Source organism: Hypanus sabinus, chromosome 9 (genome assembly GCF_030144855.1).
Source record: "Hypanus sabinus isolate sHypSab1 chromosome 9, sHypSab1.hap1, whole genome shotgun sequence".
In the NCBI taxonomy this organism is placed as follows: domain Eukaryota; kingdom Metazoa; phylum Chordata; class Chondrichthyes; order Myliobatiformes; family Dasyatidae; genus Hypanus; species Hypanus sabinus.
Window position 1 is genome coordinate 55874446 of NC_082714.1, and position 21718 is coordinate 55896163.

Consider the following 21718-nt stretch of genomic DNA (forward strand, 5'->3'; position numbering starts at 1 on the left):
TTGTGGCAAGAGGCAGATTGCAGTGGGTTCAGGTTCTTGCTGAGGCAGGAGTTGATTCTAGCCATGACCAACCTCCGAAAGCATTTCATCAGTGTAGATGTGAGCGCTACTGGATGACAGTCAATAAGGCAGCTCACATTACTCTTCTGGGACACTGAAATAATTGTCCTTTTGATTGTGTGTATGTGCCTGAGTCTATGTGTGCAATTATATGTATTTGAGTGCTGTACGTTTTTGTGAATTTGTATGTGTATTTAAGTGCATGTCTATGTCGGAGTGCACGGTACCGTGAAAGTGACTGTGAGCGTATGCATGTGTGGTGTTTCTGGTATCCTATTTTGTGTTTGTGTGCATGTACGTTTTTTTTGTCTATAGTGAATCTGTGTGTGTGTGTGTGTGTGTGTGTGTGTGTGCGTCTGTGTGTGTGTGTCTGTGTCTGTGTGTGTGTGTCTGTGTCTGTGTGTGTCTCTGTGTGCGTGTGTGTGTGTGTGTGTGTGTCTGTGTGTGTATCTGTGTGTGTGTGTGTGTGTGTGTGTGTGTGTGTCTGTGTGTGTGTGTGTGTGTGTGTGTGTGTGTGTGTGTGTGTGTTTGCGCGCGCACGTACGTGTGGGTGGGGGTGGTGGGTGTGTATGTGTCTGTCTGATTACGTGCGCCTTTGCGCTTGGCTGTAGCAGCGTTACTCTGATCTGGCCGACCTGCTAACCGGGTCAAGCTGATGCGTGGTGCTTGATAGCAATTGTTCGGGTTTGAGCCGGCGCCGGTTCTATTCCCTCTCTACGGACTGAAACAGAACTAAGCAGGTGAAGCTGATTCCTTCTCTTCTCCCGACTTCTATATATCCCTCTTTTATTTTGTCTCATCCCGTTTTTCTGCCCTTTCCCCTCTCCTCCTCTTGACCTTTCTTCTACCTGCGAGTTCCGCCGCTTCCAAACTTCCCAGGATCTGCAGGTGCGCCGACTTAAAAGGTGAGGATATGAGTTGTTATTTATAGATTATATCATAGATTCCTGGCGCAGGGTTTTAATATTATTTACACGAGATAAAACCAAGTTTTTCCAACTACTCTCGTACAGAATTTTCAACTTAAACAATCTCTACAGAAAGCCGTGATTAATATTAAAGTTTATTTTAATCTATATCCAAATGCCTTTACAAGCCTTCGTCAACGTGCACAATGCTTGAAAAATAATGACAATAACTTTATTTATTTAACACCTGTCATACATTAAGGTGTAGGCTCGAAGTACTTTACATAGATTGTGAAGATAAATCAATATAGTCATAAAATACGAGACACAAAAATCATAAGACAGACGTAAAGAATAAAATGTAATCGAATATACTAAATTATATCAATGTAATCAACATCAGCGGACATTAAGTAATCCTATAAGTAGGTCAAATTAAAAACCGTTTTTATTAGAAATGTTTTGAACTGTTCCACAGTACTCGCCTGGCATTCCTCAGTCGATAGAGTATTCCACATTTTTGGCGCATCGCCGGTTTTTATATGCTTGGCTCTAGGAACACGAAGCAAATCAGTGTTCGCGAATCTAAGATTACGATTAGGGATGTAAGGAATTGACACTCCAAAATTTACAGAGGAGCTAGGTTACTCTGAGCCCTATATACATGTATTTTAAAATTGATCCTAAAGGACACCGACAGACAGATGCCCAAACTGGTAAAATGTGCTCAGATTGATCTTTTTTTGGTTAAGATTTTTTTGCGGCACGATGTAAGTATATTGATTTTATCATGCGGGTGCGGGTGTGGGTGAACGCGTCTCTCGGTCGCAGATTCTGGACAATATCCAGCAGTTGACGTTCCTCTGACCAGGGCCGGTGTGAGCCCGACTGGCTCTCAATTGTTGAGATTATCAGCCACCCAAAAAATCTCCCTCCCCTTAAAAACGTGCCTTACAACTTGTAGTAAAGCTAACGGCATCGGAGAGGTTAAGAAATTAAACTCAGCCCAGCTCCATCCCACACAACACAGAATAAAACTCGTGCGGCAAAATCCTGAAATAAAAGGCAGCCGGATTTCCCCGGGTGACTATCCTGCTCGGAAGCAAGGGCAGCCACCCTAACCATTGATTCTGTATTTTTCTCCACAGACTGCTGAGCAGTTCCAGACGGGTCCGATTTTACCGGAGACAGAACAAACCGTTATCGCTTGTCAAACCACTGGAGTCCAAACAAATCTCCCAGACCAATTGACATCAGTGCTGGAGGTAAGTAAAGCGACGGCACACCACGACCCAGCAATGGGAAAGAGGAGAGAGCTGAAATCTGTGGAGACGGCAAAGCGGCGACTACGGCAGAGTCACTCCCGAACAGTGCCAGAGATGGGTTCGATCCCAACTTCTGGTGTTGTCTGTACAAACATTGCAAGTTCTCCTTGTAACCACGTTTTTCCCACGTCCAAAAGAAATGCGTGCTGGTAGGTCAATTGGTCGCTATAAATTCCCTCTTACTGCGTTAGTGAAAGGTAGAATGAATGGGAATATGAAGAGACTAAAATGGGATTAGTGCCAATTTAGTGTAAATAGATAGCTAGCAAGAACTTGGCGAGCCGAAGTTTCTTCTTCCATACCATACATATCCACAGGGTGAACGTCCATAGGACATGTACTCCGTGAGGGAAAAGTCAGTTTTAAGTTCTGGCTGAGAAAGGCAGAGTCTTGAGGTTTATTTAGGGCTTAAGCATAGAACTCTAGAAATACATGGCACAGTGAGAGATCACTCAGCCCATTGGATCCATGGGGTCAAAGAAAACAAGAAATCTAGACTGATCCTTCTTTCAGTTCATTCTGAACACAGTGTTGTTTATTTATTGAGGTACAGCAAGGAATAGGCCCTTCCTGCCCTCGCAATCCCCTCAATTTAGTCACAGGACAATTTACAATGCCCAATTAAGTGTCTTTGGACTGTGGGAGGAAACTGGAACACCCAGAGGACACCCACACAGTTACAGGGAGAACGTACAAACTCCTTACAGACAGCGGCAGGAATTCAACCCGGGCTGCTGGTACTGTGAAGCGTTGTGTTAACCACTACACTACCATGCCCCCTACTTCATGCATCCTACACATGATGAGGGTTTCTGCTGCTATGGCTCTCTCAGGCAGTAATCTTCACCAGCGGCTCTATTTCTCTGAATGAAAACATCTTTCCTGATCTTCCCACTAATGCTTCTTCATTTACCTGGGACCTTGGACCCCTGATTATAGAGCTCTTAGACAAAAGAAATAGTTCTTTATTAATTTAAGTGATGTTGGCAAGGTCAAAATTTACTGCCCATCCTGACTGTCCTTGATAAGGTGATGGTCAGCCACCTTTCAAACGAAACAGCCCCCTTACTGCTGTTCACAATCGGGTTTAATATCACCAACATATGTCGTGAAACTTGTTGACTTTGAGGTAGCAGTACAATGCAATACATAATAATAGAGGAAAAACTGAATTACAATAAGATATATGTTAAATAGTTAAATAAGTTGTGCAAAAATAGAAATTTAAAAAGCAGTGAGGTCGTGTTTATGGGTTCAATGTCTATTCAGAAATCTGATGACTGAGGAGAAGAGGCTTTCCCTGAATCATTGAGTGTGTGCCTTCACATTTCCGTACCTCTTTCCTAATGGTAGTAATGAGACCCAGACATGACTTGGGTGATAGGGGGCCTTTTTGAGGCATCGCTCCTTGAAGAGTGCCTGTGATGGAGATGACTGAGTTTACAACTCTCTGCAGCAGGAGCGCACCCCCCACACCACCCCTCCCCACCATACCAGATGGTGATGCAGCCAGTTAAAATGCTCTCCATGCTATATCTGTAGAAATTTTCAAGTGTTTTTGGTGACAAACCAAATCTCCTCAAACTCCTAATGAAATATAGCTGCTGTCGTACCTTCTTTGGAGCTGTAATATATTGGGACCAGGTTAGATCCTCAGAGACATTGACACCCAGCAATTTGAAATTGCTCACTCTTTCCATTTCTGATCCCTCTATGAGGACTGGGCTGTGCTCCCCCATATCTCCCTTTTTGCAGTCCACAATCAGTTCTTTGGTCTTACTGACGTTGCACAAGATTGTTACTGTAACACCACTTGACTGGCTGATATACCTCACTCCTGCACGCCCTCTTGTCACCGTCTGCCAACAACATTTGTATGATCAGAAAATTTATAGATGGGATTTGAGCTGTGTCTCACCACAGAGAGAGTAGAGCAGTGGGCTAAGCACACACCCCTGAGGTGCAGCAGTGTTGATTGTCAGCAAAATGGGGATGTAGTTTGCGATCCACACAGATTGTAGTCAACTGGTTAGGGAGTCGAGGATCCAGTTACAGAAGGAGGTACAGAGGCCCAGGTTCTGGAGCTTTTCAATCAGAACTGTAGGAATGACTGTGTTAATGCTGAGCTGTAGTCAATAAATAGCACCTCGACATAGGTATTTGTATTGTCTAGGTGATCCAAGTCCGCATGAAGAGCCAATGAGGTTGTGTCCACCGTAGACCTATTTTGGTGCTAGGCAAATTGCAGTGGGTCCAGGTCCTTGCATTACTGTTGGAGAGAGAATTCCAAAATGTAGACCCAGCAATGACAATCAGGATACTGTACAACTTAGACAGGAACCTCCAAGTGCAATGATCTTTATTGATGGGAGAGGTTGTGGGTTTGGGACAGTATCCAGAAATAGTACATTTTGAGGTAATGTTACAGAATGTCAAGTGGAGGTGATTGGCTTAATCTGACTGCCTGCAGGCATGGCTTGTTTCATTTATCAAAGAGCTGCAAATGGAACTGTGCAAATGTGAACAGATGTTGCCCCTTCTAACATGATGATGAACAGGTGAGGCAGCTGTAGATTGTTGGGCCTAGAACTCTACCTGAGGAATTCTTGCAGTGATGACCTGAGAATGGGATGATTAACCTCCAACAACCATTACTCTCTTCCTTTGTGTGAGGTATGGCTACTGCTATCAGAGAGGTTACCCTTTAGATGCCTGATTTCCATTTTACCAGGGGTCTTGATGATGGATACAGTCAATACTATGCCTTCATGTTAAGGGCACCTAATGTCACCTCACCACTGTTATACAGCTCTTTGAACCATGGCTGTAATCAGTTTTAGAGCTGAGGGGCCTTGGTGAAACCCAAACTGGGCATCAGCGAGCAGATTATTGATGAGTAGATGGTGCCTGTCAGCTCTGTCAATAACTTTACATCATTTTATCCAAGATCAAAAGCATACTGGTTGGGAAGTAACTGGATAGATTGAATTTCTCCAGTATTTTGTGGACGGTGCATAGCTGGCACATTTTCAGTGTTGTCAGGTAGATGATAAGTGGTCAACTGGTCTCATCACCTTCTGACTTCATACGATTGAATTAAATTTCTTCTCATCTTCCTTTGTGCCAAATAAAATTATGGCAGCTGTGCCGACCCTTCTTCATGAATATCATTCTTCAGCCTGGTTCTGGTTGTACCCAGCAGTACAAGGAGAGAGGATTGTAGGTTTATAGAGGATATTTGACATATGCTTGTAGAAGTAGGTACAGGGCAAATGAGGCAGCAGAAGTAGTTTGTGATTGATACAGTGGAAGTTGGGTTATGGGAAGCGAGAGGTAATGGATTGAACTAAAGATTGGTGTATGATAGGGTGAGGAAGGGCAGTGAGATTGGTAGGGCGACATGATCGCATTGTGCTTCATGCAAAGCTTTACAGTACCAGGAACAGGATTATCAGAGTTTAATTCCTGCCACTACTGTAAAGAGTTATTGTGTTCTCCCCATGAGTGTGTGGGATTTCTCCAGGTGGTCTGATTTCCTCCAAAGATGTATGGGTTAGAAGGTCGTGGGCCTGCTCTGTTAGTGCAGGGAGCATGGGAACACTTGAGAGCTTCCCCCTGCTCATCGTCAGGCTGTGTTGGTCTTTGGCACAAATAAGGCATTTCACTGTATCTTTCAATGTACATATGATAAATAAAACTAATCTTTAAAAGCTTTAAAAGGAGAGCACAGTGTTAGTATTTGTTGGTTTTCATATGAAGTTGTAGGAAGTAAAACATACGAAGGAAATTGTATGTATTCTGGATAAATTGGACATATCAAGACCAGTACATTTTGGCCCAATTAAGCAGCTGCTCCAATTAGCTGAAGTTAAAGGGTTTAAAAAAAAATACTACCATTTAACTGAGTAATAAATTATGCATTTAAGTAAAATACAGAGCAAATTAGAACACTACCAATACCACTATAGTACTCTAAAACTATATTAGTTCCAAATAGTTAACAATGGAGGAATTAATCCAATGTTACACTTTTGTGTTCTTTTGATTGACTGTAAATCAACAAAATTAGCACAGACACCTCATGCAGATAATAAACTGTCTTTATTGCCTTCCTGCATAAAGTCAAAATAAAAAACATTATCAAAAATCGCTGCTTTTTGAATCAGTGTCCATCAGCCCAAATATAACACGAACACATGCAACTAACGCTATTTTTTAAATGTTTGCTTCCTAGTGTCTAATGGCCACACAAGTGAACGTAACTGCACTAGATAGAATCTGTTTGGCAACAGTCCCCTGTCCCAATTAGATGGCATAGCATCCCAAATAAATGAAGGGAGTCCCAGTTATTTTCTCAATCAGTTTTTGTTCTTTAAGAGTTGTCCCAAATAGGCGGCTGCCCTGATTTACCAATGATCCAAGTACTGAATTCAGCCCAGTACATCATGAGGAAAGCCCTCACGACAATTGAGCATATCTACGTGAAGTACTGTCACAGGAGGGCATCGTCCATTATTAGGGATCCCCACCATCCAGGTCACGCTGCCTTCTCACTGCTCCCATCAGGTAGAAGGCACAGGAGCCTCTGGACTTGCATGACCATGTTCAAGAACTGTTACTACCATCAGGATCTTAAGCCAAAGGGGATAACTTCACTCAACTTCACTTATCTCATCATTGAAATGTCCCCTCAACCAATGAACTCACTTTCAAGGACTCTTCATCTCATGTTCTTGTTATTTATCGCTATTTATTTATAATTACATTTGCTCAGTTTGATGTCTTCTGCACTCTTGTTGAAAGTCTTAATTGGGTGGTCTTTCATTGATCCTGTTGTAGTTACTATTGTATAGATTTGATGACCATGACCACAAGAAAATCAGTCTCAGTGACATACTGGATAGGTACTTTGATAAAATTTGCTTTGAAATTCCAACCACAATCCACCTTAATTGATAATTCACACAGCATTCTGGAGAATGGGGGAAAAATGACAGGGCTTTGAGAGAGCGTTAGGGGAGTAAACTTTGTACTGATACTGGTGACTGGGAATGACTTAGGGTTGGTACATTGTGGTAAGTGCTGAATGGGATTAGTTTGGAATTGATACTTTAAGTTATGAGTAGTGGTTTGTATTAAATGCTGAAACCTCTGAAACCATGGCTAGTTAACTCAGAAGAAGGAATGTTAAAGATACAAGTGAAAGAGAAATTAGTTTCCTGACGAGGATTGCCACTGTTTTGGTAGCCTTGCTGTGGTTATTATAGGCACAAAATGACAGTTTCCTATTGTACTCAGCAGAATGAAAGTATGGCAATTCTTCAACCGTGCCCTGCACCGGCTGCAGAAAGGACCAGGCTACACTTACACGGAACTCCTGGTCTGGTACTGTGAGAACACCAACACGCACGGACCGAAACGAATTGTGACTGAGGGGCCCAAGAAGCGGGCTGTGTGGTTTATGCTCACTCTGGCCTTCACAGGGCTCGTCTGCTGGCAGTGGGGGATCCTGATCCGGAGCTACCTTGCCTGGGAGGTGAAAGTGAATCTGCGGACAGGCTTCAAGGCAATGGATTTCCCTGCTGTCACAGTCTGCAACTCCAACCCTTTCAGGTAATGCTGTGCTGTAGGAATATCCTGTCCAAAGGCATCCCTCCCCTCCCCCCAGTGATTGGCAATGTAGGGAAATGGGCAAATTCAGGAAACCCTTTTCCACACATGATAAAATTCTGTGGATGTAAAGTTGTCCAGGGAGGGGGAACGCAGAGTTGTCAGGACAGAGATTGATCACTATTTGTTGTTCAAGCAGGGGAGGAGGCCAATCTGCTTGTACTGCCTCATTTACATTTACTCAGTCCAGTTCCCCTACTCCTCCACCATAGCCCAGCAAACTTCTTCTTTTTGAATATTAATGCAATTTTCTTTTACAACTTGCTGACCTTCCACATAAATGAACCACGCTCATGTCTATTGCCAATCATCTTAACTCTGTTTGTCACCTTGCCACCCCAACCCCACCACTGTTCACCTCACACTCTGGCCAATGATACGTTTTCAGTCCAAACCTTCCGTGTGACTGAACCACATTGGATCAATTACAGGAATGTGGCCGACTGATCGCGCAGTGAATCGATTGAGTCTCCTGCATGCGGAGGGCTCTCTTTTCGCGCGGGCTTTCATGTACACGTGTTTTCATCTTAGTGGGCCCCAATTTGTAGTTCCCACACTGTAAATTGTACAGCGTGTAGAGACTAACATGGCTTAGCGAAAACGTTTAAACTTACTGCTCCATCGCTGTTCTTGCTCCGCTCATACATAACAGGAGTGAGGCGAACAAGTGGTTTTATGAGTCAGCAGGAGATGAAACTGTAGAACAAGGTTACTGAGCCAAATCCTCTCCTAAATAATAATCTGGAAGGAGTGTGAAAAGACAGAGTCACTGTCTCTGGAGGAAGGCCCAACAAGCTGTGAGAGGGTATACTGGTATATGATCTTCCACCGGTCTGATGTGTGTTGCAGGTACACAAGGTCCAAGCAGCTGTTGAAGCATCTAGATCAATTTACCAAACTTGCGCTGGAGCGGATTTATGTTTACAGCCAGAACGGGATAATTCCCAGTGAGCTGCCATTATCAGAGACAAACTGGAGCCAGGTGGCATCACTGGTCATCATTGAGAAGAATGAGCAAGGAGAGGAGACTGTTCTGCAGGTCCTGGGGTTGGGGCAAAATCAGACCCAGTCAGCACCTAGAGACAGGACATGGACAGGGAGCTACAAGGTGACGATGGAACTGGTGAGCAGAGGCATTTCACTGTGTGTGTGTGTGCACCTATGTGTAGGTGTGTATGTCTTTCTGTGTTTGTGGCATTGTGTGTATGTGTGTGTTTGTGGCATTGTGTGCATGAATGTGGCTGCTTTTGTGTGCATGTTTGAATGTATCTGTGTTCCTGCCTGCATATAGGTGTATAGGTGTGCATGTATGATTGCTGTGTGCGTGTGTCCTTTGTACATGCACACGCATGTGTATCCGTGTACATATGAATTTGTGTACATACTTATGAATGCATGTGTATCCAAAGGTTCACTTCTTATCAAAGTATACCACTCTGAAATTCTTCTCCAGATAGCCATGAAACCAAGAAAGAAAGAAAAGTAGCACAGTCACCAACACCAAATCACTCCTCCCCACACAAACAAAACTGGCACATTGACCCCCAAATACCACTCCCCCACACACAAAAAATAATTGAGAAAGATTGGTGAAAAACACAGAATACAAAAAAAAAATGACTGAAAAAAAGTCCACAGTCCCAAGTCCACATCCAAAACGCAGAAGACCTGGGCAACATTCTCCCTTTCTGTAGCAGAGTGATCCCCCTGCAATAAAAGGCAGTCTCCCCTCTCCATACAGAGTGATCTCACCAGCAATAAAAGGCAGTCTCCCCTCTCCATACAGAGTGATCTCACCAGCAATAAAAGGCAGTCTTCCCTCTCCATACAGAGTGATCTCACCAGCAATAAAAGGCAGTCTCCCCTCTCCATACAGAGTGATCTCACCAGCAACAAAAGGCAGTCTCCCCTCTCCATACAGAGTGATCTCACCAGCAATAAAAGGCAGTCTCCCCTCTCCATACAGAATGATCTCACCAGCAACAAAAGGCAGTCTCCCCTCTCCATACAGAGTGATCCCCTGCAATAAAAGGCAGTCTCCCCTCTCCATACAGTGATCCCCTGCAACAAAAGGCAGTCTCCCCTCTCCATACAGAGTGATCCCCTGCAATAAAAGGCAGTCTCCCCTCTCCATACAGAGTGATCTCACCAGCAATAAAAGGCAGTCTTCCCTCTCCATACAGAGTGATCTCACCAGCAATAAAAGGCAGTCTCCCCTCTCCATACAGAGTGATCTCACCAGCAACAAAAGGCAGTCTCCCCTCTCCATACAGAGTGATCTCACCAGCAATAAAAGGCAGTCTCCCCTCTCCATACAGAATGATCTCACCAGCAACAAAAGGCAGTCTCCCCTCTCCATACAGAGTGATCCCCTGCAATAAAAGGCAGTCTCCCCTCTCCATACAGAGTGATCCCCTGCAATAAAAGGCAGTCTCCCCTCTCCATACAGTGATCCCCTGCAACAAAAGGCAGTCTCCCCTCTCCATACAGTGATCTCACCAGCAATAAAAGGCAGTCTCCCCTCTCCATACAGAGTGATCCCCTGCAACAAAAGGCAGTCTCCCCTCTCCATACAGAGTGATCCCCTGCAACAAAAGGCAGTCTCCCCTCTCCATACAGAATGATCTCACCAGCAACAAAAGGCAGTCTCCCCTCTCCATACAGAATGATCTCACCAGCAACAAAAGGCAGTCTCCCCTCTCCATACAGTGATCCCCTGCAACAAAAGGCAGTCTCCCCTCTCCATACAGAGTGATCCCCTGCAACAAAAGGCAGTCTCCCCTCTCCATACAGAGTGATCCCCTGCAATAAAAGGCAGTCTCCCCTCTCCATACAGAGTGATCTCACCAGCAACAAAAGGCAGTCTCCCCTCTCCGTACAGAGTGATCCCCTGCAGTAAAAGGCAGTCTCCCCTCTCCATACAGAGTGATCCCCTGCAGTAAAAGGCAGTCTCCCCTCTCAGTAACAGTGCGATCTCACCAGCGATTAAAAGGCAGGCAGCCGACGTTTAAGTCTGCCTCATCTCTTTATTTGGCAAAATGTAGTTGACCATCAGCTAGCAGCCTTCTCGCCAGCAGGTTTCCACACTCTGCCTCTGCTTCCTGGAATCTCCTTGAACTGCAGAGTGCTGGAACACCCAAATGATCTCCAAACTGTTCCAACAGTTGCAGAATCACATTCAAGGCAAAAACCAAACATAAAAGAAGTTAACTGTATGGTTTCATGTTCTATCCAGAAGATGTTGACCGAAGGAGCATTGTATGCGGGCACTTTCTTGACCGGAAGGCTATTTATAGTGTTTCAGACTGTACGCAGTGCACATGATACACTGCGGTGCAGAGTGAGTGACACTCTGTTTCTCGTTTCTTCTAGTGCAATGAGAACAGGTCGAACTGTACATACAGAAACTTCAGCTCAGTGATGGAGGTGATGAGTGAGTGGTACTATCTGCACTACATGACCATCCTGTCAAACGCATCCCAATCAGAACGGCAAGCGATGGCTGAGCAGGGTGAAGATTTCATTCTTGCTTGTCTTTTTGGCGGGCAGCCTTGTAACCTTGAGTAAGTTATGTGACATTTCCCTCACTCCTCTCCCAGCTGGATCCTGGCATCAGATTGTTAATGGTTCTATGCCCAAGAATATAAGTAGATTTATCTATGTTACCAATTGAGGAAAGGAGGGTGTCAGCTGAGGGATGTTAGGGATGTTGGTTTTGAACCATTCTACTTATGGGATTCCAATTCCAAAAAGATTTACTAAAGCTTTACAATTTCAACAATCCAACCACCCACATAAGCATTGCAGTTATCAGGACAGGCCAACGGCTGGGTATCCAGTAGTGATTGAGTTACTTTCTCACACCTCAAAGACTTCCCTTCATCTATAACCCCAAATCATGTTATTGTACTTTCTATTAACCTGAATGAATGCAGCTGAGCAGCGCTCAGGTAGTTGTACATAACGAGAATAAGGCGATTAGCTCGATTGTGAGTCCATCCGGCAACTTAAACATTCAGGTTCTTGATGGGCTGGATGGCTCACTCCCATTCCTGTTCTTTTGTGGTTTTATAGTCTATAAAGAATTAAATACAGCAAGGCTCTAGAACAATATACTGGACAGGGGTTAAAAACGGAAACTAAAACAGGTCACTCCATTATTTTTCAGTAACTTCACCCAGTTGATGCATCCGATGTATGGGAACTGTTACATCTTCAACTGGGGATCCAATGGGCAGATCCTGATGTCATCCAATCCTGGAGCAGAGTTCGGTACAATCTGACTTTTGTATCATTTTACTTGCTTCTGTCTGAGATCTTCCCTTCCTTGCAAGTACAGAACTATCCAATCGACTAGTAATAACACCTGGTGCTCCCTGTGGCCAATGTCTGTAAATCCTTAGAATAAACCCAATTCAGAAGCACATGAACTGTGTTTGGTGTATTTGTGCACACCTCTGTCCTTTTCTTTCTATTCCTGTTTTCTCTCCATCTGTTTCCATCTCTCCCTCTTTCCATTCTTCTTCTGTTTCCCCCTTCTGCCATTTTCCACCCCTTGAAACTCCTGCCTCTGTCTTTTCCTTTCACTTTATTTCTCTTTGAACCTATCTCTCTCATTGTTTCAAATACCATATCAGGTTCCACTGCCCATTAGTAGATCCAGAAAAACCCAGCACCCCTGCCAGATCTGATACTAATCCCAAATGTCTGGTAATGACTTCTCATTGCTCTGGTAATGACCGAGAGGCCACTCAGTTTCATCACATGTAGAATAGGCCTTTAAGCCCATCATATCTTTGCTGGATCTTACCTATCTAAACTGCATATCTACTTGCACATGGTTGAAATATTTCCATTCCCTGACTGTGCATGTCCTTGTCTAAACATTGCTACTACATCTGTTTCCATCACCTCCCCTGCCAGTGTGCCCCGGCCATCTACTGTTCTCTATGTGAAAAGAAAACCTGACTTGCGAATCTCCTTTAAATTGTTCCCCTCTCTAGTTCAAATTCAAGTTTAATTGTCATTCAACCATACATGCATACGGCCACACAATCATGGCACATATAGCACATATGACTGCAAATGGATAGTGCATTACCTAACCCCAAAGCTCTAGTATTTGAAATTTCCTTCCTGGAAAAAAATGACTGATTTATCTACCCTCTCTTTGCCACCAGTTCAGGATATGAAAAGCAAAACAAAAACTTCAATACTGGAAGTTTGAAATATTCCTGGTATAGGAAAAGAGTGCCCAAGAGAAAATAAATTATTGCTGTTATTTTTTGTGCAGGGCTGAAGCTGGTGTTGGATATCTCACAGGATGATTACAACCCCTTCCTCTCATTTGCAGCTGGTGCCAAGCTCATGCTTCACCAGCCCAACACCTACCCGTTCCTCCAGGACTTGGGTCTCTATGCCAGGGCTGGGGCAGAAACGTCCATTGGAATATTTGTGGTAGGTACATCTCCTGGCAATGGCTGGCTTTTGGGGATTGGGGAGGGGTTTGAGGGAAATGCCATTTTGTTGCAAGGAGCTAGGCTAATACCTGAAACTGAAAGTGGAAAGAAGAAACAACCCTTTTCACAGTTCAAAGCCCCTCTGTTCTGATTGGATTCTTGACCCAGCGACCAATGGTCAACTCACCATTGCCTGAGCCAGTGCTGTATTGGGCTGTGACTTTACACTTCACTTCATCATTACTCCTTAAACCAAGTTCCCCCAGCCAACTGCGGGTAGAGGAATCAAAAACTAAAGAACATAGGTTCAAGCTGAGAGGAGAAAATTTTAGAAGGGACTTGGGAGGCAACATCTTCATGCAGAGGATGGAACAAGCATATATGGAACAAATCGCCAGAGCTGAGCACAATAACATTTGCAATAATAAAAAAATAAAAAAATACGTAGACACGAAAGGTTTGGTAAGATAAAGGTCAAATATGAACAAATGGGACTAGTTTAGTGGGCCACTGGTTGGCTTGAATGAGTTGGACCTAAGTTTCTGTACTGAATTATTTGTGGACTCTGTGACGAAGTATGAACAGGCCTTTCCTTTGGAGCCAGGAGCACTTACTTCAGGCCAAAGCCTAGGTACATCACTGAGGGGGATTGCACATCATTGAAATCTTCTGGGCATTATAAATTAACACTGCATTTGTGCAGTTGTTTGGGCCAGCAGTTCACCCTGTTATACTGACAAGTATTTATCCCTTAAGCTAATAGCACAGGTGATGTTGTCATTGTACCATTGCTGCAGGTTTGCCCATCCTCTTCAAACGATAGCCATTATAACAGTTGCTCCATCAATGGCCCTACAGTTCTTTGGAGCATCCCAAGATCATGTCGTCTGTTAGACAACTTCATTTCTTAATTCCCTTTTATGTGTTTGTTCTCTGTGCAGGATGAAATAGTGCGTTTGGGTGGTCTGTACTCTCGCTGCACGTTTGATGGTTCTGATGTCAATGTCAAATCTCTTTACAAAACTACCTACACCATGCAGGTATGCCAACCCTACAATAAAATAAATTCCATTATTCCTATTTTTTCCAGTTTAACCCTGAAGGTGCAACCTCACTGAAATTAACAGGTTTTGTTCTTAAATGGTGCATTTTTTGAGGGGTACAACAGGTACTCTTGGGTTTTGGTCCATTGGGATTTCATGCAGTTAGAATGGATAGGAGGAGTTAGTTGATGAGGTTTCTGTGCAACAGGAATGGGTGGAGATAGTTTAATTCATTGGCATTAAAGTTCTAATTCAAGTTTATGTTTATTATTAAATAATACACATGTATACAGGTAACAAAACATTGTTCCTCTGGAGCCAAGGTACAAAACACAGTACATACAGTCACACACAGCACTTATAGTTATGATCCAGCGCATATAGTACAGTCACAAAATAAGATTAGCACAGGTCACTGAATGGCATAGCCTGAAGATTGACTGGTTGACAGCAAGTGCGAGGTGCTTGTTATGTAAGACAGTATAATGTAGCTGGCACTATTATAATAAAGCAAACAGTGGTGTATTTATGTGAAACAGCACCACTAAAAGATGACGAGTGACCAGTTGAGGATGAGAAAGGGGGGCGGTAGGCAGCTAGGCATTCAGACATATGTGCTGAGTTGCAGCAGGGTTTTAAAAAATCTAACAACCTGGGGGAAAAAGCTGTTCCCCCAGCCTGGCGTTTCTGGTTCTTGTGCTGCGGTACCTTCTGTCCGACAGCAGGAGGTCAAAGAAGTGGTGCGAAGGGGACTTTGACACTGCTGGAGTCATATGCAGCATTTCTGATATATGTCCTGAATTGGGGAGGGTGGGGGGAGAGAGAGACGCCGAAGGTGTTTTCAGCGGTCCTCACTATGCGCCATTGTTGCAAGGGTAGAAAATAGTAGAAATAGGCCACAGTGGTTCCTGTGCCTCTAACACTCCTTTTCTATTCCGTTCTATTCCCAGACCTGCCTGCGTTCCTGTTTCCAGGATCAGATGGTGCAGAACTGTGGATGTGGGCATCAAACTTACCCTCTGCCTGAGGGAGCACACTACTGTAACCAGCAGGATAATCCGAGTTGGGGTAAATCACTGTCCTACATTGACAAGTTCCCATTACAGAAGTGAAGGAGTATAATATACTCACTGACTCTCTGTTAGCGGATCCAGGTTACTGTTATGGAACATTGAGAGTATGGGACCCTTCTGGTCTGGCCAGGGAGTCTGAGGGTATATTAAGCATGTTTAGTCACATAATAGAATATTACACTGCACATGATACTGAAAAGGCCTTGTTACAGAATGTACATGGGCTATTAAAATGCTGGGGTGGCAGTGAACTGGCTCATTCAGAGTTTACAGTGCATTAAAATGACACAGTTCTGGCATTAAGTGAAGAGAGTATTAAATCAATAGGCTTCCATTATGGATTTATTAGACCATAAGATATAGGAGCAGAATTAGGCTATTTGGCCAATTCAGTCTCCTCCACCATTTCATCACGGCTGATCGTTTCCCTCTCAGCCCAAATCTCCTGCCTTCACCCTGTATCCCTTCAAGCCCTGACCAATCAACTAGTCAACCTCTGCCTTAAATATGCTTAATGACTTGGCCTCTACAGCTGCCAGTGGCAATGAATTTCACAGATTCACCACTCTCCAGCTAAAGAAACTCCTCCTTATTTCCATTCTAAATGGATTTCCTTCTGTTCTGAGGCTGTTCCCTCTGACCTTAGACTCCCACACCTTAGATAACATCTTCTCCACAGCCACTCTATCGAGGCCTTTCAACATTCGATAGGCTTCAAATAGAATTCTTCTGAATTCCAGTGAGTACAGGCCCAGAGCCATCAAACGCTCCTCATATGACAAGCCTTTCATTTTCGTGAACCTGCTTTGAACCCTCTCCAATGTCAGTATATTCTTTCTTAGATACGGCACCCAAAATTGCTCACAGTACCCCAAATGAGGCCTCACCAGTGCTTTATAAAGTCTCAACATTACATCCTTGCTTTTATACTCTCGTCCTCTTGAAATGAGTGCTAACATTGCATTTATCTTCCTCATCACTGACTCAACGTGCAGATTCACTTTTAGGAAATCCTGCACAAGGACCCACCCAAGTCTCTTTGCACCTCAGGTTTTTGTGTTTTCCTTTCCAGTTAGGAAATAGTCTGCTTTTATTTCTTCTACCAAAGTGCATGTCCATAAACTTCCTGATACTGTATTCCATCTGATACTTCTTTGCCCATTCTCCTCATCTGTCTAAGTCCTTCTGTAGCCTCCCTGCTCCCTTAAAACTACCTACCACTCCACCTATCTTTGTATTATCAACAAACTTGGCCACATAGCCATCTATTCTGTCACCCAGATCAATGACATTTAACATAAAAAAGAATCAGTCCCAGCACAGACCCCTTGGAACACCACTAGTCACCAGCAGCCAACCAGAAAAAGCTCCCTATATTCCCACTATTTGCCACCTGTCTGTCAATCAATGTTCTATCCATGCTAGTAGTATCTTTCTTGTAATATCATGGGCTTTTAATTTGTTAAGCAGACTCGTATGTGGCACTTTGTTAAAGGCCCTCTGAAAATCCAAGTACACAACATTCACCAATTCTCCTTTGTCTACCCTGCTTGTTATTTCTTCAAAGAATTCCACCAGATTTGTCAGGCAGGATTTTCCCTTAAAGAAACTGAGTTGACTACGATCTATTTTATCATGTGCCTCCAAGTACCCTGAAGCCACATCTTTAACAATCGACTCCAATATCTTCCCAACCACTGAGGTCAGACTAAATAGGCTATAATTTCCTCTCTTCTGCTTCTCTCCCTTCTTGAACAGTATAGTAACTTTTGCAATTTTCCAGTCCTCCAGATGCATGCCCAAATCCATTGATTCTTGAAAGATCATTACCAATGCCTTCATAATCTCTTCAAACTCCTCCAGAACTCTGGGGTGTAGACAATCTAGTTCATGTGACTTATCTAACTTCAAACTTTTCAGTTACCCAAGCACCTTCTCCCAAGAAGGCAATTTCACACACTTCTGCCCTCTAACATTTTCTAACTTCTGGCATGCTGCTTGTGTCTTCCACAGTGCAGTATGATGCAAAATACTTAATTAGTTCATCCACCATTTCCTTGTTCCCCATTACTAATTCTGCAGCATAATTTTCCATCAGTCTGATATCTACCCTATCCTTTCTTTTACCCTTTATATATCTGATGAAACTTCTTGTATCCTCTTTAAAATTGGCTAGCTTACCTTCATATTACATCTTTTCCTTCTTTATGACTTTTACCTCCCTTTTGTTTGTATTTAAAATCTTCCCAATCCTCTAACTTCCCACTAATTTTAGACTATTAAATTGAAAGGCATCCATTGATGTTTATAAAGTGTTCATGAGCTAACAATAATATTATTAAACTGGTAAGATTCCATAATCAATTATTGAGATTGCACTGAAATGTCTAGAGACCTATCAAATTATTAGATTACCATATCAGGTTATCAGGAGTTTATACTGATATGATTTATATAAACATATTTAGGTGTGTCTATTCAACTGAGACTGCATCATTATAGACAATATGGTATTTATTGAACTGGTGGGATTCCACCAGATTTAAGTGTGTGCTAAATCGACAAAATCTGATTAAGGATTAATGAGATTGTAATGCGTACTAATCTGAGTTTTTACACAGTAAAATGTATGTCAGGATATGTCAAATTGTCAGAATTACATCAGTGATGACAGAGAGCTCATTAATCTGGTACAATTCCATCACAAATATTTGAGTCTATATAAACTGACAGTTAGAGAATTTACTTAACTGGTAGGGTTTTGTTACCAATTGGAGAAAGTATGTCAAGCTGACAAGACCCATTAACAGATTTAGAGAGCATATTAAACTGGCAAGATTCCATTTCAGATTATAAAGGCATAGAGCACTACAGCATAGAAACAGGCTCTTTGCCTCAGTTAGACCTTGCCAGTCTAGTCTTCTGCCTAGTTCCATCTACTTACACTATACCTCTCTCATCCATTTACCTACCCAAGCATCTCTTGAATGTTACAATTGAAATAACATCTACCTCTTCTGCTGACAGCTCGTTCCACACTCACACTGCCCTCAGATTTCCCTTAAATATTTTACCTTTCAGCCTAAACCCTTGACCTCTACTGGTCTCAGCCAACCTGAGGGGAAAAAAGCCTGCAAGCATTCAACCTATCTCGACCTCCCATAATTTTGTATACTTCTATAAGATCTCACCTCATTGAAGCCCATGAATCTATTCCTAATCTATTCAATTTTTCCTTATCACTCCAGTCCTCAAGTTCCAGCAACATTTTTGTAAGCTTTCTATGTACTCTTTCACACTTATTGATATCTTTCATGTAGGTACATGATCAGAACAACATACAATACTCCAAACTTGGCCTCACCTATGTCTTACACAACTTCAGCATAATATCCCAACCTCTGTAACTCAGTGCCCTGATTTATGAAGGCCAACATGCCAAAAGCTGTCTTTGTGATTCTATCTACCTGTGATGTGCCAAGAATAATCATGGTCATGGATAGACCATGATCGCCCACATCATACGACATGGCAATAATGAATGAACTACTTGACCCATATATCCTTTTGCTCTACCATACACCTCAACGCCTTACCATTCACTGTGTGTTACCCAAGTCTGTCTTCCCAAAGAACCCTTGTCTGCATTAAATTCCATCTGCCATTTTCCAGCCAATTTTCCCACCAAGCTTTAATAGCCATCCTCACTGTTCATTATGCTCCCAATCTTGACGTCATCTGCAAACTTGCTGGTCTGGTTTACCACATTGTCATCTAAATCATTAATATAGTTGACAAACAACAATGGATGCAACACCAATCCCTGTGGCCTCTGCTAGTCACAGACCTCCAATCAGAGAGACTCTCTGGTTTCTCTTGCTAAGCCAGTGTTGAATCCAATTGGCTACTTCATCATGAATGTCAAGTGACTTAACCTTCTGGACCAGCCTATCATGTGGGACTTGGTCCTTGTTAAAGTCCATGTAGACAACATCCACTACCTTTCCTTTATCAACCTTCTTGGTAACCTCGAAAAACTCAGAAAGATTGGTATGAATGAATGAGTTTCCAATGCAGGTTAAGTTTATGTTAACTCGTCTGGGTTTCTTCATGAATTATGGAGTGTGTGTTAAATCGACTGTGTGCATATGGTGGACTAAATTGGCAATGTTCAATCACAGATTTAAAGTGAATTTCATGAGAGACTATACTGAGCATTTTAAAAGCAGAGTTCCATCAAGGGCAATAGAAATGAATACATTGCCCAAGACCCATTACAAATTGCACACAGCCTATAAACTGACTAAGATTCCCATTGTTTCACCATTGTAGTCAGTGCTTTGAGATGACTGTGTTCCTTTACAGACTGTCAGCTGTGTCAAATTGAGGTTCTTTCTTCAAGTATTTAAATATATCAATAAAAGTGCGAGAGGGAGGATAGGCAGGTGATAGAGAAGGGACGCACTCAGACTGAAGGGTTGAGATGTGTCTGTTTTAACTCAAGGAGTATTATGAACAAAGCGGATGAGCTTAGAGCATGGATCCGTACTTGGGGATATGATGTAGTGGCCATTACAGAGACTTGGATGGCTCGGACAGGAATGGTTACTTCAAGTGCCGGGTTTTAGATGTTTCAGAAAGGACAGGGAGGGAGGCAAAAGAGCTGGGGGCGTGGCACTGTTGATCAGAGACAGTGTCACGGCTGCACAAAAGGTGGACGCCATGGAGGGATTGTCTACAGAGTCTCTGTGGGTGGAGGTTAGGACAGCAAGGGGACAATAACTTTACTGGTAACACGAGTGAATCTGCAGATGCTGGAAATAAATAAAAATACAAAATGCTGGCAGAACTCAGCAGGCCAGACAGCAGCTATAGGTAGAGGTAGTGACGACGTTTCGGGCCGAAACCCGAAACTCTTGAAGGGATATCAAGGAACAGGTAGGGAAACAGATCCTGGAAAGGTGTAATAATAACAGAGCTACCGTGATGGGAGATTTTAATTTCCCAAATATCGATTGGCATCTCCCTAGAGCGAGGAATTTAGATGGGATGGAGTTTCCTGACACAATATGTACATAAATTTACAAGAGGAGAGGCTGTACTTGATTTGGTATTGGGAAATGAACCTGGTCAGGTGTCAGATCTCTCAGTGGGAGAACGTTTTGCAGCAGACTGAAAAGCTTGAGCATGTAGAAATAAAGAAAGAGGATATGCTGGAGCTTTTGGAAAACATCAAGTTGGATAAGTCACTGGGACCAGACGAAATGTACCCCAGGCTACTGTGGGAGGTGAGGGGAGGAGATTGCTGAACCTCTGGCGATGATCTTTGCATCATTAGTGGGGATGGGAGAGGTTGCAGAGGATTGGGAGGTTGCGGATGTTGTTCCTTTATTCAACAAAAGGAGTAGAGATAACCCAGGAAATTATAGACCAGTGAGTCTTACCTCAGTGGTTGGTAAGTTGATGAAGATCCTGAGAGGCAGGATTTATGAACATTTGGAGAGGCATAATACAGCTTGTGATTCAGCTGGGAGCTCAGAGAATTCGACCGTGTAGGTAGGAGTTAAGCCTACCTGGTCAATACCTGTGGAGGAGGGAGAACTGCGCTGGCGCGAGTGACGTCAGCGTCGAGCGCGCACTTTAACAAGCAGGACTTCTTTTCAGAGCGGGCAGCGGAGTCCGTGGAAGCAGAGTCCTGGGCTTTGGCTAAGTGGGCTTCGGCGTAAGGGGACTTCGGTAAGCCTGTGTGATTGCTCGCTGAGGGGAAGAAGGTAAGGTCGCTCGGTGCTTTTTAGACTTATTCTATCAATCCAGTTCAGGTATGGGGGAGACAGTCAGAGCAGTGGTGTGCTCCGTATGCAGTATGTGGGAAGTCAGGGTCAACACAGTTGTCCCTGATGACCACACCTGCAAAAGGTGCGTCCAGCTGCAGCTCCTATCAGACCGAGTTAGGGAGCTGGAGCTGGATGAACTACGGATCATTCGGGAGGCAGAGGCAGAGATAGATAGGAGTTATCAGGAGGTAGTCACACCAAAAAACCAAGAAGTAGGCAGATGGGTGACGGTCCAGAGAGGCAGGGGGAGCAGGCAGAGAGAGCAGAGCATCCCTGCGGCCATTCCCATTAACAATAAGTATACCGTACTGGATACTGTTGATGGGGATGACCTACCAGGAATGAG

General features: G+C 43.4%; 1 protein-coding gene across 4 annotated transcripts in view; it reads left to right on the forward strand.

The window, feature by feature from the left end:
- The first annotated feature begins 653 nt into the window (after positions 1-653).
- LOC132399415 (amiloride-sensitive sodium channel subunit beta-like) overlaps positions 654-21718 on the forward strand; it is a 52932-nt gene continuing 31867 nt past the window's right edge. Inside the window, exons 1-9 of one of the 4 annotated variants that reach the window (XM_059979721.1) lie at positions 654-800; positions 2117-2233; positions 7592-7906; positions 8813-9086; positions 11336-11526; positions 12132-12235; positions 13257-13420; positions 14364-14462; positions 15416-15533. In XM_059979721.1, the coding sequence (XP_059835704.1) occupies positions 7596-7906; positions 8813-9086; positions 11336-11526; positions 12132-12235; positions 13257-13420; positions 14364-14462; positions 15416-15533 (1261 nt within the window). In that variant the 5' untranslated portion in view covers positions 654-800; positions 2117-2233; positions 7592-7595. Of the gene's footprint in view, positions 966-2116; positions 2234-7591; positions 7907-8812; positions 9087-11335; positions 11527-12131; positions 12236-13256; positions 13421-14363; positions 14463-15415; positions 15534-21718 lie in introns of all 4 variants that reach the window. The other 3 variants (XM_059979724.1, XM_059979720.1, XM_059979722.1) reach the window with 3 other exon arrangements.